Source organism: Nilaparvata lugens, chromosome 5 (assembly GCF_014356525.2).
Source record: "Nilaparvata lugens isolate BPH chromosome 5, ASM1435652v1, whole genome shotgun sequence".
Lineage (NCBI taxonomy): Eukaryota > Metazoa > Arthropoda > Insecta > Hemiptera > Delphacidae > Nilaparvata > Nilaparvata lugens.
In genome coordinates, this window is record NC_052508.1 from 65061526 (window position 1) to 65080039 (window position 18514).

An 18514-nucleotide genomic window follows, 5' to 3' on the forward strand; every position below is an offset into this window, starting at 1 on the left:
GAAATAAGACCCAGGAGAAAGTGTTCAAGTAGGTTATCTCTGTGGCTGTTCTAGTTGTGAGAAAGTCGTTGCTTGTTTTGTTTCTTCCACATCTGCATAAATACATACACAGCAAACATCAAAGTTAGAATTTCTCCTTATAATCAGTGTTGCTAGTAATATTGGGAATCGGTGCAATACTGGCCAGCAAAATATACAGTTTGCTTTTATGTGTCATTACCTCTGTAACCATGTTTTTCCTTCAACAGTAAGGATAAGAATACTTGTAGGATTGGGATTCAAAGGAGAAATCCTGAAAATGCGATTATTATCAGAACTGTAATCTTGTTTTGTTTAGGTTCCTTAGTTTGTCTATTTGAAACTGCTTCTTTCTCCTCTATTTAAAACTATTTTCCTATTTGAAACTGCATCTTCTTCTTCTTCTTCTTCTTTTTCCTCCTCTTTCTCCTCTTCTTCTATTTGAAACTTTTCTTTTTCGCCAATTTCTCCAATAAAGTATTCCCATCCATGTACAGCTCCCATTCTCATTTTTTTCTGATGAATTGTTAGGCCTATGATGAAGCTTTCTCTATCACCTTTAATAATTTATCAGATTTGTCCTTCTTCAGCCCTAGGCACATTGGCGAATTCTTCCAACATTCTTTCCAATCAGATTATTTCCAATCTGAACAGCTTCCATGCTTAGAAGCAATCAGTTTTTCCATCAGTCATGTTAAAAAAAAATACATTGATGAGCGCTCTAAAATGAGTGAATCTTGAATTTATTAACAAAGGGCACGTTGTTATTAGCTGAAATTTTTGTGATAAGGTAATTGATACTATTTTTTTTATCTATAAATAGTTCGAGTATCAATTTCGTGAAAGTTGAATTCTGTGGTGAATTCATGTATTAAAAATTCATCTAACATAATGGTGTAGCGGCGTAGCATTTGCATTAAGAATTCATCATTTGTCTCAGTGTTTGCACTGATAAGCTATCAATTAGTTAAGTTAAGATTCATGCGCCTTCTACTCCCTTTGGAAGGGTGACCACTTGTAGAGCCGACTCCCCCACTTACAATCCACGAGTCTGAAAATAATCACTCCCCGTTAATTCGGAACCCACCGAAAGCTGAAGGTCTACTCATCTCTCCTTCGGCCTACCAATGCACAAGCCTGGAGCTCATGAAGATCAGATGTTTTGACGTTTAGAATTTTAACATGAGTATATTTTGTGGATTTAAGTGAATTTTTTTGTGATTGTGAAGGAAGATTTTTGTTTGGATTTGTATTTTGAAATTAATTAATCTGATAAATTAAAAATTATTGTAGTACGGTACATACATTTTTTGGACTCAAAATAGTGTGTGAATTATGTTATCATTTACATAACCTCTAGACTGTGTATTCCAAATTAAGGTTTAAAGCAGTTTTGGGCGAATGCCTGTTGTTTTTACCTGCATTGTATTCTATTGTCTATGAATGAATAAATGAAGGCATCACCATCAGCAGAAAAAAACACCCAAGTTATCAAACTGTCATTCAATGTCGGAACAATTTGATTATCTCCAAACAACAATTTAGGGATAAATTGAATTCAGGCTGTGATGACTGTAGTTAACAAGCTCTTTTGTGTTGCAAAAACCGTTTTGCAAGTGGGTGTTCCTTTTGGGTGTTCTTCTCGTTATGTATTCATGCTTCCAAAACTCTCAAGCACACCTTCCATTGTTAGTAAAAGCACAGAATACAAGAGTTTATAGGAGTTTTCTCTGGTAAAAGGTGTTCAATCTCATCACGAAGTACAGTGTAACTATCTTATCCTCTTCCAATGCTATTAACACCTCTTAGAATGGGGCTTAGTTAATGAAAGAGGTTTGAGTTTCGATAATGTTAAGTGTAGAATGCATTGCTTCATTTGTAGTTTAGGGTGCAATGACAAATTAATGGGTCAAAAAACAAACAAACAAATAAACAACGAAATAATTATTCTGTTAGAGAAAATTATATTATTTTATAATTTTTTTAGTGCAGTAGCATATACTTATATTCATTTTTTGTAAACCTTTTTTGTATTTTCTTTTTGGCAAAATAAATTCATTTATTCATTCATTCATTCATTCATTCATTCATTCATTATAGATTATATATTATAACAAAACAGGCTGCTGTCTAGAAAAAATCCGTATTTACACAATCTCAACTTCGTAATCTGTACATATCACGTGTATAGATTGCAGTTCAGCTACATGTGATGTTTCACTTTGAATAAAAATACAGTTTAGTGACCACTGAAAAAGGATATTGTAACGTGAGTATAAGAGCAAAGAAGTATTGTTGAAGTGATGTCTTCAACCATCTTACATATTATTCAAACTTGTTTGTCAAGAATTCGATAGAAATCTTCATCAACTTGGTCAAATTTTTGCTCATCTTTGTGCAACATAACTGTTAATACACTGTTAAATTTCATTTATAAAAATATCTTAAGCCAATCGCTCATTTTAACAGGAAGTATCTATTACTAGCTTGTATCACAATCTTATATGTTTTCGAGAAAGGTACACAGACTCTCTATTTCGTAATATCATGAGATAATTATCCATCTCTATAATTTCGTATGACTAGAATGAACAATTCAAAGTTCAAAAGGATTCTAATCAAACTCTTCAAGCAGGTCTTCCAACAATCATCCTCATTGAAATAATGACAAGATAAATACTTTTCAATCTAGAGTTTATGAAGTGTCAAAGAATTCGACGAAGGTACACAAACTCTCTATTACGTAATATCATGAGATAATTATTAATTTCATCAATCTCGTTTGTCTGCGATTCAAAATCCAAAAGGATTCTGATCGAACTCTTCAAGCAGATCTCCCAACAATCCTCCTCATTGAAATAATGAGAAGATAAGTACTTCTTATTCTAGAGCTTATGAAGTGTCAAAGAAATCGATGGAGATACACAGACTCTCTTACGTAATATCATGAGATAATTATTAATTTCTTCAATCTCGTTTGCCTGCGATTCAAAATCCAAAAGGATTCTGATCAAACTCTTCACAAAAGGTCTTCCAACAATACTCCACATTGAAATAATTACAAGAAACATAATTCTCATTTATTGTTTTCTAGAAGTGGAAAAGAATATCCGATGGTGAGAGTTTCAACCAGTTGAACAATGGGCAAAGAAAACATTATTGTTGTCTTTTTATTTGGGGAACGATATGCTCCATAAACCTGGAATATTCATGAGCGAGTATTTTTAACGCATTCTGAACAGAAACTGTGTGGATTGATGGAAAGTGGGACAATTAAACAATTTGGAGGTGTCTTGTTTAAATATGCGAAGTACTCACTTTCTGGCCCAACACCACTGGTGTGAGATATTCAGATTTAGATAACAATCAGCACACAGTAATAAAGTTATTCTGGAATCTTATTCTTTGATTTAATTGTCTATACTTTCTGTACTGTAGTGTAGGTGTGACAAATTCTTCGTGACCTTATTGTGGAGTTCTAGGGAAACTTTGTGGATATAGAGTGATCACTCCAAAGCGAGTGACTGCCCATTCAATCATTTTCTCTCATCTACTGTATACTAAAATAAAGTAAAGAACTGGCTTATACACGTACGGTATAGGAAAATTATGTTTGACGCATCATCACGTCTGAACTACTGGAACTTGAAATTTTGCATATAGATTCTCAATTAACCGAGGTCAAGTTTTCAGTTTGTCAAGTTTCAGATAGACCCTGGCGGAGCACGGGTTACCTGCTGGTTTAAAATATTTTTCAAAAGGTTTGTTATTTAAATAGTAATATAAGACTGTAGCTCACACAGTAACCACTTCATATTGGCAATATCGGGGAACCGAGCTTCGCTCGTTATTTTTATTTATTGATAAACAGGACACAATTCCCTAAAATGATCGTGTTTCACAGCTGGCTATACGTCATCTTATGAATTTCGGGGATGCGATATTTTGATTTTTCACAAACTCACTCGCCCACTCACTTTTCTACTATCTACAGCTGTTTCAGCCAAGGATGGATTATCCTTTTAATGTCGTTCAGCGAGTTTTCCCAAGTATAAGACCTAGTGCAATCGAATCTTTATATCATAAACCTACTTTGTTCCAAATTTCGTGAAAATCGTTAGAGCCGTTTTCGAGATCCGTTAAACATGAATAACCAGATATAAAAATAACCAGATATATAAATACAGAAATTGATCGCTTAATATAATGGGATAGTACTCGCAGAGAGGGGGTTCATGTTCTCATCTAGTTGCATGAATCAAATCATTTTAATTGCCAAGAAAAATATTCAACTAGAATTTGAATTTCAAATAAGCATTCACAAGAACTTAAGTTGCAAATTCAAGCCGAAAATTAATATCAATGCGGTATCCGCTTTTCAATAAAGCTTTAATGCACCACTTCTGGGCACAAGACCGTCACTACGAACTTGCAACCCTCCTTCATTTATTTTTAGTCCTTGATCCATGGAAATAATGAGGCTGTTTGGACTATTCCAATATTCAATGACCAAGTTCCATCCCTTTATTATTTATTATTTTACAAAGGCGACTTTCTAGAAGTATTTTAAGCCTAGGTGATGTTCGAGTCAATCACTCTTGTCTTCTTGCAAAGCAATAATAATTGACCAATATAATTAGGATGAGTCAAATGGAACAATGTGAAGAAATCAATAATTATAGAGATTGAATAACCTGTTAATGAATAGCACAAATATTTACCGCTGAACAGGGTAGACAGCTGCAAAGAATTATCACATGAACCTTATCAAGAGTATCCCACTCTTCATTCCTACTCGAAGTAATGGAACTCCATTGACCAATCCAATTTACAAATACACAAGCTTCATCGAGTCACGTCATATTGTTTCCTTGTAAATCATTATTATGACGTATAAGATGGGATAATGTGGAAAAATCAATGACCAAAGAGATAAATAGGAAGAATATTTGCAACTGAATTCATTAGAAAGCTGCATGGAATTGGATTTCAAGAATGTACAAAAACTAACTAGACTAATGTATCCATTATCATGTATCAAAATCAATGAACAGATGCAAATCTAACATGTATTGACATTAATATTATACAGACACAAATCGAACAAAACTGACAGGTTTTCTAAAAACTGTTGATCTGGAGAGCTTGCCTCCAACGAGGCCTTCATTAGCATTTTGCACGGCAATAAAAGTCTCTCGTAAAACATAATGAGGAGGGCACATATATGATGATGGATGATGCATGGCGCAGTTGAAAAGCGGGTCATTTAAATGCGAGTGTCTTGTGGGTGTCGGCGGGAGAGGAGAAGGGGTTTGGTCCAGAGAAATCAGGTACGCTGTATTTCTGGTTGCAGTACTTTCTCCTGTGTTGTTGGTACTCGGTTGGCAATTGAAGAACTGAAGTGAGTCTCTGTTGCTCTTGCGGTTTGTAGTCTACGTTCGCAGACGCCACAACGAGCCAACTCAACGTCAATGTTTTCACAGCACTGGCAAAACGTCACGCTATCAATCGATCTCTCTCCTTCCCACGATCTCGCTCGCCAGTCGTGAGAGATTGTTCTGTACAAATAGAATTTCTCTAGGAAAACCTAGTGCACAAGAAGAAAATTTACTGGCTTGTGGTATTTTTCAATATTCCTGCTGAGATAGTAGACTGGTGCTAAGAACTAGGAAGAGGTTTTTATAATTAGGGGAATAAACTACTGTAATAAAGACGCTAGTATTGGCCTAAACCGCGGAATTACTGTTATAACTGATGTTGTTGAATTGCCTAGTAGGTAATAATTCACTTCCAAGCCAAACCTAGTGTTATAAAAGCTTTCAAGTGGAGAAATAAATTAATTAAATTGATGAGATAAGGGCTACAGTATCTGTCACGTATGATATGAAGTTGAAACTCAATGCAGAATTGATAATAGTATGACTCTTTACTTTGAGAATTGTATTGGGAATAGCTTGAATTGTAGAACAGCATGTATAGATGAACATGAAACATTACCTCATCATATTAAACATGTCTGTAAAGACAAGGATAATATAAATTGAAAGTCTATTCAATTCGTGGCAGGCCACGAAAAAGATGGCAATGATCATTATTTATTATAAAATAAAAACAGTAAATTATAGTGATGCTTTTTATTATATTTATGATGTAAGATTAGATTATATTAATGTTATTAATTCATACATTTTCATTTTTTTATCCTTATTACAAGCTGAATGTGAGTCGGAACAGGCAATAACCTAATCCCTGTTTGAAAGAAGAAGATGAAGAAGTCTATTCATTAGCCTGGGGTTGAGGATGAATTTCAATGATGTGTAATGAGTGTAACAAGTATGGGGTTGAGAATGAGAAAATTGATACATATTCATATCAGTTATCCTTCATAGAAGGTAGTGGCAAGGCAGAGAATCGGCAACGATGTTCACCTATTTTTCTCCACTGTCATTGTAACGTGGACCTCACTATATTATCAACACTATAATCTGCGGTGACTCAATATATTGGAATCAATTTACTGATAATAAATGTTTTATTCATTTTATGACCAGTAAGTTTGAGAGAAATTGCATCTCTTTAATTAATCTTCCAGAAACCACTTCAATCATCAGTTCATATCATTCACCTAGATGTTCATTAAAACTCTCCTTAAACTGTTGAGACATTGTAACTCTCCAATTTTCTCATTAGAAACTCAGAAGTGTTTCTAATCACACAATTGATCAAACTTCAATGCTGTGTTATCAGTCATCACATGTGAATCTTCAATGCTAAACGAATATTATCGTTGAATCAGCAGAGGAGCCGAATAAAGGCAGGAATTGCAGTGCATTGTTGCTGTTACCGTTGCATAACCCTGTGTACCTTGGCCTGGTTGCTACATCAGTCGATGTACTTTTCCCGTATCCTCTCTAGAATATGTATGATAGTTCAATGGCCCTTTATGTGTTTGTACATAACGAGGATAACATGTTACAAGTTACGATTATTGCACTTCAACTCTGTCACTAAATTTACCAACTTAATGAAATTTATTTTTCACCATAAATAAAACTGGATGTAATCTGTAATTTTCTTGTTCAAGACGACCATGTACTCAATAGTGAATGCGATATATCGTTAGTCGTAGTCATATTAGTCGCATTCGAAAATGATTTCTTTCAATATTCACAAGAAATACTGGTTGCGAGTTGTTATCTTATTATTCAATAATGATTTCTATTGATATTCACAAGAAATACTGGATATGAGTTGTTATCTTACTATTCAATAATGATTTCTATCAATATTCACACATAATACAAACTACTAGAAGGAAATAATATAACTCTTAAAACACTCTTATCCTAGCTGACCATGTGCTTATTATTATCTTTTTAAATAAGTTAAAAAAAATTATGCTGCTGAATTCGGAATTTCTGCATATTTCACAATGGATATTGAGTTTCGTCATATCAAAATAGTTTAAATATTTATCGTAAATAGTGAAGTTGTGTTTCTTTTCTGGCTCAAAATTTTGCAAAATAACTCAAAAATTTCCAATTTATAGAGATTTGAGTGAAATATGTTTGTTTTTAATCAGTTTTCAAATATCAAAATTCAAAATTTTCAGTTTAGTCATTAGTTTTGAAGTGGAAATCGGACTTTTTGAAGTGAAAGTGAAATCTTAACCTTATTCTTTTTTGAAACTTTTATTTGTAAAAATTTGGGAGAAGACAGTTTTGGGCAATGCCTGTTGGCTTCTCCCAATCATATTTTAATTATGATCTGTAATTGCCAATGAAATAAATGAATGAATGAATGAATCAATAAAAACATAAAGAATGTACTTTTGATGCAAGGTAATTTTGATACAGGCTGGTGATAATGAATTTTGTGGTTATAATTAATAATATGGGGAACCGAGCTTCCCTTGTTATTTATTTATAAACTATTGTTAACAGAACACAATAATTCTTTAAAATGATTGGGGAAGGACTAACAGGCACAGCCCAAAACTGTTTCTTCCCCGAATTTTGATTTATACACAATAAATACTCCAGAAAGTAGGTTATGTTCCATACACTTGAATTCAGGTTCAATTTTCAGTCCAAACATTTGAAAACAAAAAAGTTCTAATTTAGACAATTTACAAACCAAATTCAATAACAAAATAACTTTCACTAATCACTTAAAATTGTCAAATAATGAATAACTTTGAAAATTATTATATATGTACTCTAGTTTTGAATGATTATCACGTCATGTAAATACATCAGATTATTTTGATCAAGTCGATTTAAATTCTCTCCCACACACGCATCTTCTGTTTCGACAGACAACAAAATTATCATCTGTTTTTCCAAGAAATGTAAAAATTCCCCAGAGCACGAAGTAAGATAGTCAACATCTCCCATACAAACGTCAATGAATTAAACAGTATTTCCTTATTTTGTAACTGTACCAACCAGCATCAGCATAGCAAGTACATTCAGAAAGTGATCTGCCAAGTGGAAATTAACTCATCTTCGAAAGCCTCTTACTTTCTGAATCAGTCGGCAATTTCAGCACGTCACGGGAACGTTCCAGATACGGCCGACAATCTCCAGTTATTATCATCTTTACGATTTGAAATCTGCTGCTACGTGGTCATTTGAATTCAGCCGTGCGGACCTGCCACAAGCTTCACGCTTCCACGGACAATGTTGCCTGTCTGTTTTCACCTGTACAAACACAAATAGTAGCGCAATCTTGTTTGTCATGCGAGGTGTCGATTTCTGACTAAGCTCCAGAGAATTCCAGAGGAATGTAAAAATTCCCCTCACAAAGGCCCGGTTGCACAAAAGCCTGTTAAATTTTAATCCTGATTAATTTCACGTGAATCATTTCAAAAATGATGGTTCTACTGGAATTAATCAGGATTAAAAATAACCCGGCTTTTTTGCAATCGGCACTAAGTACCTGATTAAATGATTACAAAAGTTCAACAGCTGAGTCATAATTTTTGAAACAATCCCATACACATGAACTCGCTCACTCACTTCCATCATCAACAGACGACGAAATAATTATTATCAGCTGTTTTTCCAAGGATGAATAATAATTATCATTTTAATGTCGTTCAGCGAGTTTTCCCAAGGATAAGACCTAGTGCAAACGAATTTTTATATTATAAACCAACTATGTTCTGAATTACGTGAGAATCGTTAGAGCCGTTTTCGAGATCCGGTGAAATACAAACATATAAACATATAAACAGAAATTGCTCGTTTAATAGTATAGGACTATAAGAGTATTTTTACTTCTCAACGAACAGTATTCAAGTATGGCGTTACAATGAAAATCACTGCTAAACATTCTCCAGTGTGAGTAAATTATACGAGTGTAAGCTTGGACCATCAATATCGAACTAACACTAGTTTAAACTTGGACGCTTAAACTTCAGTTATTCCATACTACTCTCAAAATACTAAAAAAATTATATCAATAAAAAACCAGTTGATTATTCATACATTAAGGGCATTGACCTATGGGCAATAAAATACATTACGCAAAGAAAACCATTGGTTGTGTTCGTGGATTGAGGCTAAGCCTAACACCGGACTGGATCTAGATGGAGTTGCTAGCATTTTACGCAATACACTGGCCAGGCCAATTCAATATACACTTCATTATACGGTGTATAACTGCAAAACAGTGCAAGTTAGTAGCTGGTTTCGTTATACAGGTGAATGACACGCTCTCTTTCTACATGAATTGGTAAGAGAAATAGAAACAAACGAGAGAGTAAGAGAAAGAAAACGCAGACGTAATGAGGGAAGATAAAGAGAGGAGATACTGATATTGCATTTGGTTGCCTCAGGCCTAATAAAAATTAATAACCAGAAACCAGTGGTCGAATAAATATTAAATCGTTCCTTTATCCAACTGCTACATAGTCTACGTTACAACACCTTCACTTCTTCATTCAATAATCTATGAAGATTCTCTCTATGCTATTGTTATAGTATTAAAACTCTAATTATTTTCAATTTTTATTTATTTCTATTTTTAATTTTACTTTAATTATTTTTAGTACCAACCTCTATTATTTTTAACTAAGCTACAACACCTTTACTTCTTCCAACAAGAATAAATCTATGAAGAACCTCTCTATCCTATTGTTATGGTATTGACCATTTTCAACTTGCTTTATTGTGTTCTTCAATTCATCCCATTGTAATATCTTCAGTTGATTTCCTCCGGAAAAATTATACATTTCTATCCAAGAGGAGTTTAATCAGAAAGTTCAAGAGGAGTTTAATGGAAGAAGGGCATATGTGCAAAAACCATGTTTTGAGAAAAACGCTGTCAAAGATGTTCAGGCTCAAAGCTTATTCACCCTCAAAAGCTTGACACTTCCTTCTTAAAATCGTCGACACATCGTTCAGAAAAAATATAGAGGTATGATAAGTTGTAGACATATAGAGAAAATGACGGCGAATCCATTAAGCACTGTGACGGAAAAAGGGCCTGAAGTTGGTAGTGCCCATTTTCCATCAAACTCCTCCATTATGATCAATTACTAGAACCTTTATTTTATTTTAGCCAGGCCTAGTTTCCGCTTAGTAATCTAGTCGTGTCCGAGATAAAATTAAATAAGGATACTATCCATTTTTGTTATTAATTTTCACTCTTCATTCTTTTCTTCTAAGTCTAGAATACTCGCTGTAATTTGATGTTTGCCGTGGTTCTGGCAAAGATAGTGCAGTGCACTACTGTATGAAAACGTTTAATGGATATTTTCACAATTTTTACTCTTTCTTCTTTTATTCTGAATGTAATAGAATAGTCGCTGTAATTTGATGTGTGTCGTGGTTTTGGCATTGTTAGTGCAGTTTTTGTTATTAATTTTCACTCTTCATTCTTTTCTTCTGAGTCTAATAGAATACTCGCTGTAATTTGATGTTTGCCGTGGTTCTGGCAAAGATAGTGCAGTGCACTACTGTATGAAAACGTTTAATGGATATTTTCACAATTTTTACTCTTTCTTCTTTTATTCTGAATGTAATAGAATAGTCGCTGTAATTTGATGTGTGTCGTGGTTTTGGCATTGTTAGTGCAGTATATGGAAAGGTTTCATGAATATATCTACAATTTTCACTCCTTCTTCTTTCATTCTGAGTATAATACAGTATAATACTTGTTATAATTTGATGTTTGCCGTGGTTCAGCCCTTCTGTCTAGCTCTGGCAGAGTTAGTACAGTAGGCTACTGTAAGAAAACGTTTTATGAATATTTTAACAATCTGGGTATTGTTTTTTTCTATTTTCCAGAGCGAGGATGACGAGCAGTCATCGTATCAAAATCTGGTCGATCCTCTGCAATCAGACGAGAGCTCAGACAACAAGCATGAAACGCTACTGCCACCCCCTCCACCCGCCCCCAACGCAGCTGGAAATGGTGACTCATCTGGCTTCCAATTCAAGATGCCACTCCAGCTGGACTTCGACGAAATCGCTGGGGTAAGGACAGATTCTTTCATCAATTCACCAAAATGAATCCAAAAAAGTTCACAAAAAATGCTTTACACATTTCATTATCTACACAGAAGCCTAGAGACTGTGAGACTAGTCATTTTAATATAATAATACGCATTATGATAAAGTGTGATTAACTACAACATAATAAGTAGTGTGTACATGTTAATTCATTCAAAATTCAACTAATTATTGTGAAATATATTCAACTATAGTGCGGTCCACGTTATAATGGCAGTATTTGATTAACTTTGATGTTGGTATCCTTGTCTATCATTCCACAAAATAGGTGATACTATCCTTTTTTAGCTGCATAAAGATGCCAAATATGTTTTTGACAATATGGATATATAATTAATTAAGGCAGAGAACAGGCAACGCTGCTCTTCTATCTTTATCCACTGCCATTATAACGTGGACCTCACTTGTATTTATTTCATGCAATAAAATGAATTTGAATTTGAATCTCCTAGCTTTGACTATATTGAGGTCCACGCTATACTGGTAGTGGAGAAATATGGGAAAAAAGCGTTGCCAATTCTCTGCTTTGCAACAACCCTCTATAGAAGACTGCTGATTACCGGTATATCTGGTGTAATATTAAGTTTTCATAAAATAAAAGGAATAATAAATTATTCTCTGCTTTGCAACAGCCTTCTATAGAAGACTGCTGATACCGGTATATCTGATGTAATATTAAGTTTTCATAAAATAAAAGGAATAATAATAAAATTTAAAGTATAGTAAAAATATAATAAAATAATAAAGGAATAATTCTCTGCTTTGCAATAGCCTTCTATAGAAGACTGCTGATTACCGGTATATCTGATGTAATATTAAGTTTTCATAAAATAAAAAGTAATAATAAATGATTCTTCTATTGCTTTTACCAACCTATTAAATAAATAAATAATTTTAATATTATTTAAAATAATCAATTATATTTTCTCGTCGAGAAAATATATTTTTCAATAATCAAATGATGAATTTTCATAATTGAGATTGAATATTTTGTTACTGTAATTAATTGTATTTCAACATTATTGGAAACGATCTTGTAACGTTGCGGAGGTAGGAGAGGATAGCGCTATCTGCTTCGTCGAATGATAGACAAGGATAGCAACTAGTTCTTGTTTAGCAGTTCTCACTTTAAAGACTGTGAAACAACACTGAGACGGTGATGTCCTCACTCATCCCTTCGACTAATGAAATGAAAATATTACTGTTGAAAATGTTGCCAGGCAATCGAAAGTACTCCAGTCAGTAAGTAAAAGTTTTTAATATTTACTCAATAATTGACTGCATGTCGTGTTAAAATACATAGAAAAAAGTGTGTTTATACAAAGCAGCTCGGAATGGATCAAGAAATCATCACCTTGAAAATATTACTTATTAGGCGGAGTTAGGACTTTAAAGCCCTCTACCACTCAACCTTGAAACTATTGCATCTTTCTTGGGAGTAAAATTTGAAATTTTTATTAAATTTCCAATTATTAATACAGTATTATACACTTATACAGTGAGTATTCTTATTTAATTTGGTTTTCAGCTTTTCCAAATTCTAAATTCCTAGTTTATATATATTTTGGACTCAAAATTGGACAAAATCATGAAGTGTAAACATAACCTATTTTTGGACAATTTCTATCTAAATTTGGGAAAGGAACAGTTTTGGGCTTTAAGTCTGTTGTTCCTTTCCCAATCATTCATGGTTGAGAATGATTGTCAATGTATAAATAAATAGATATATGAATAAATATATAAATAAATAAAATGCATTGTAGTTGATACAAAAACTGATGTAACAATCTAAACAATTGATCAATTAGCTGCTTCAAATGTGAGTCAAAAAATCGATCCCTTAATATAAATATTATTTCTGATATCCTTCCTTTTTATCCCGGTTTCTTGTCCTGTCTCGCTTCTTTCTGCTTGTTTTGTCATTTCAAAGTCTTATTGAATACTTTTAAGTCAAAAAATCGATCCCTCAATATTCAAATTCAAATAATATGTAGGATTTCATACATCATTTCTCTTTATTCAATCAATAGAGATTGATAAGTGAAAATTGCTTCACATCACTCGTACATTGATTTTCCTTGATAACAATTTTAGTGTACTTAGTATTGCAGATATTTATTGAAGTCTCTTATCTATGAAATAGAATTATAGTACCCTTTGAAATTAATATAATAAGAATACAAATTATCACTATTATAATTATTTGAAATTTATTTTCAAACCTGACGATGGTGTGATCACCGAAACTAGTAGTTATAATTTGTATTCTTATTCTATTATTTTATTAATTTCAAAGGGACTATAATTCTATTTTATAGATACAAAAAAGTAGCCCTGAATTTATACATTTTATGAAGTTTTTCAGTTTATTGCATGATTATTATTATTTCGAAGGGACGGATTCAAGGATCCAAAGATTCAAAGAACGAACCGAAGCTTATTGTGTTCCCAAGTAGTATGTTAGTTAGGTAAATCAATACCTGTGACCTTTGCAAGAACCAGGAGTTTCTCCCTATGCTAACATTCCATTCATCATCTGGTTGCTTGTCGCAATCCAGTGTGATATGCTTGGCAGTCTCTTTATTGCATGATAGTTTGACAACTTGAGAGATCAGACTCCCAAGATATTTCAATATCACAAACGTAAACAGTTGAAATTCAAACGATTCCTGATACTAAGATATATTAATGTTTGTTGAGCACTGGAAGATTTGTGATAATATAATGTTTGCAGTCGCTGATGGAGAAGAACCAGAGATCCCGAATGAACTGTGTGGTGGAGAAGAGGCGCGCCGAGGAGGTGATGGACCACCAACCAAAGACTGTTAGATTACCATTCGGAGTTAACGTTACCACCGACCCACGTTACGAGCACATCACCGGAGAACGTATGGCTATCTTCTGTGAGAGTGGCCATGATCAAAGGTTAGTATACTTAACAAGAAATACTAATATTAAATTACTAATAATACACTTTGAAAGGCTTCATAGCGCTCGTTTACTTATTCCATTGTCTCCTACATCATATTATTCCTACATCTAATACCTTTAGACCTTCAGCTATGACTTTTCTTTTTCATTTTTGACCACATTGGCCTCTTTAAGTCAATCAACTTAAATCTTACTTAGTTCTGAAGCTGTATGGCTTTTCGATCAGCCCAATATTTCTTCATTCTCTCAAATCGTTGTCGTTTTTCTGCATACAATCTCCCTGTGCATTTATGACAATCGAATATGTGCGTTTCAAGTAAGTGGTTTATTTTCATTTTATCAATGGCACCCTCAACTTCCAAGCCTATTTCTTGAAGATCCTTCTTCTTCTAACGTCTCTCTAATATACCGAAGAACTAATGATAGCCTATTGTTCTTTTTGCTATTAGAGAAAACAACTAGCAGTCAATTTTTTACAATAAATGAATCTATTAATTTATTGTAAAAAATTCGACTGCTAGTTGTTTTTTTTTAATTGTTTAAATGAATCTATTTAATGTAAAAAATTTGACTGCTAGTTGCTGTTTCTAATAGCAAAAAGGACAATATCATTAGTTATCACAATAATTATCACTCACAGTGAATGATTAATTCATCTATTGTGAAAAATTTGACTGTCAGTTGTTTTTTCTAATAGCAAAAAGTGATTTAATAATACTGTAAGAAGTTCGTGATGGAAAACAGCATTGAAGATATTGTTCTATTAGGTTTCTCTATTGGATAAAGCTCTGTTTATTATTAGAATATTGAATACAGTAATTATATCATGAACCCAAGTACTCTATTACATGAACATTTAAAAGTCCTGTAATACAGGAAAAACTACTTAAACCCTAGACAAGGCAAGTAATGAATTCATATAAATGTCTTGTGTCTTGTGTATGAATAGCTTCTTCGGGTATTGATTCCAATTTTCCATATAAAAGGTCCGAGAGCCTAAACACATGTGTGCTAGCTACACAAACATCGATTTTTGGTCGTACGATTTTTTGCCGTTCTTATAAACTCCATTAAGGTGCGTACAGATATACGCGCCACCAACACGCTCCAATCATTAACGTTACACAAGATGTTACGCGAGAGGTTCGCAATATGATCGCAGGATGATCGCGTGCTTGTTTAAACTAGATTGAACGGAGCTTGACAAACACCAATTGTTTGATCTAATAGAATTTATAAGGACGGCAAAAAATTGTACCTCCAAAAATCGATGTGTGAGTAACTGGCTAAAAGGTCCAATTCCTATGCGACGACTCTAGGCGCGTAGCGGCTATAGTAGATATAATAATAATAATTATTATAGACTACAATACTATACAGTAATAGTCTACAGCTGTTGATACAGCGATTGGACTTTTCGGAATTGAATTTTTAGAAAGTTTTAAAACATTATGAAGTTAGTAGATTCTTGACCGTAACACACAAAAGAATTTATTACATATCTTATTATATCATCTTCAAGATGAGTCGTTTCACCTATTGGTCACGCGATGCAAAGTAAGAAGGCGAAGGCTGAAATACGAAGCGTAGAGATGCCCTGTCATGCTTCAGGCCAGGAAAGCTAGCGATTGATACAATCGGAGTTATAGTAAATCATTTATACCCTGATAGAATGAATGTTCAGCATCTGATGGTTCCACTATTCTCCTCATAGTCAGAAAAGAACAGATACTCCACTCTCGATTATCAGTTACTGAATTTTGGATCGGATCAATTTCTAAAAAAACTACTTATACTACTATGTATGATACTTGTGTGATACTTGCATGATACTTGTATAATACTTGTATAAAACTACTATTGGCTGACGATCATGATTCGTGAAAATCGGTTAAGTGGACAGTTGGTAAGCTCAATAAGCTCTCAACAAGTATTATTTTGAAATGTAATAATAAGAGTTTGGATCTAGCTTTCATTTTTCCTTCTCTAATTTAACACTGCCCAACATATTTTTCCTCTATCTTAGACTTGCAGGAAACCCGTGCTCCACAAGGGTCTATTTTAAAACATGACAAACTGAAAACTTGACGTAATGATCTCTTGAAGAATGGAAAATAGGCCTATAACACTCTCTACGAGTCATATGCCTTGTGGCTACTGTGTAAAAGCTACAGTATTATATTACTATCTAAATAACACACTTTTTGAAAAATATTTTCAAGTAGCAGGTAACCCGTGCTCCGCAAGGGTCTATTTTAAAACTTGACAAACTGAGAACTTGACCTCGATTAATTAAGAATCTATATACAAAATTTCAAGTTAATCAGTCCAGTAGTTTAGACGTGATGATGCGTCAAACATAATTCTCCTATCCCATATGTGTATAAGCCAGTTATTTACTTTATTATAGTATAGATTATGCAATTTTACAAGGAAAATTCAACAATATTATTTATGAAGAATTGTTCAAAATTCAATCATATTTTTATGAAATAACTGTTGGATTTATTTCAAATTAGAAGTGCAGAATAAAGTAGCTTATTGTCTCAAGAGTTTTCTCACTTCTATCGCACTCTAGCTGCTGATTTTAGAGCAGGAAGATTCGACTGTGTCCATCGAACGGAAATACTGTTGCAAAAGTAGAAACTTCTTTGTTCTTTCCACGGGCAAAAAGCGCGAGCGGATATCTATTGAGTTGCACGGGAACCGAGTCATTCAGAGTGATGGAGATGGAGTGTGCTTGATGGTTTATTCACTCCGTGACCGACTTTTGAGAGTCCCATTTGCACTTCGTGACAATCCTCTCTAGCTTATTGAAAAGATCTGGCGCGATGACAGAGGTGTTGAAAAATTAAGATAAATCATGAATCTCATGAATCCCATTTGACAGGTAACTTGTCAGTACTAATACTAATTCTAATACTATAATACATACAATCAAAATAATAAAATATTTATTCAGGTATCATAATTGTGACGTATTTGAAGTTGGAGACTCCATTGAGAGAAAATGAGAATAAGGATATTTTCAAAAAGCTATTGAGAAAATATTTAGCAAACGGGGTTTACTACAGTATTCAAGAATTTATGGATGGAGAATGAGGCTTTTAGGAGGATTAAATTGCAATGTACATTGTGGAATGTGATGTATATAATATAATGTTTATATGTATTCCTTTATTTTTTTGACAAATAGTCCTTGACAATTTCCTATACTCTTTAAAGAGTCTCCAGGGAGAAAATTTAATCAAATCAAATCATTACTTACAGTTAAGAAACAAATTTATGAATTACAGCTTCAATCGGTACTATAAAAACTTCAAATTCTATTGTATTGTATTTTAAACTTTCATTTTGTATTGTGCTTTTATTAAATACTAAATATAATAAATAATTAAAGACGGCTTCAAGGGAAGGTATCAATAAAAAAGTTTATGAATGTGAATTCTTTTTTGATTGATACAATAGTTACATCATCAAAATGATAGGAAGAAAAAAATAAGGTAACCTTGTGCTACTTCTCTCCCAAATTTGGATAAGTTTACACATAGTCTTGTAGTTACATGGGTTGTATTGTAGTTCACAAAATGTTCAGTGCTTAATTATTTCACCAACGTAGATTTTAAATTTAGATGCTTCAAAACCAAACATAGAAGGAATATTTCATATTGTAATCACTAAAATAGGAAATATTCACATATTAAAGAAATAATTTTGCAGGACCAAACAAAAACATACTTAATATTCTAAAAGCACAGCTTTTATCATAAATCATGAGAGCTTGTACAGACCTATCGCCCATTTAATCTGATAATGTAATGGAGGTATGTTAAACTAATCATAATAAATTTAAAAAAAAAAACAAATTTCTCAGTTCGCTAATATTTAAAATCTATTCACATTTAATCTGATAATGTAATGGCGGTATGTTAAACTAATCATAATAATTTTGAAAAAAAAAACAATTTTCTCAGTTCGCTAATATTTAAAATCTATTCAATGATGATACACAAAACACAATCCATTAAAATGATAGAATGATTAGA

General features: G+C 33.2%; 1 protein-coding gene across 2 annotated transcripts in view; it reads left to right on the forward strand.

The window, feature by feature from the left end:
• The window catches only part of LOC111046273 (SWI/SNF chromatin-remodeling complex subunit SNF5), a 62215-nt gene that overhangs the window by 34408 nt on the left and 9293 nt on the right, over positions 1-18514 (forward strand). For both annotated transcript variants that reach the window (XM_022331784.2, XM_022331783.2), the window contains exons 3-4: positions 11313-11501; positions 14272-14462. In XM_022331784.2, coding sequence (XP_022187476.2) covers positions 11313-11501; positions 14272-14462 — 380 coding nt within the window. The remainder of the gene's footprint in view (positions 1-11312; positions 11502-14271; positions 14463-18514) is intronic.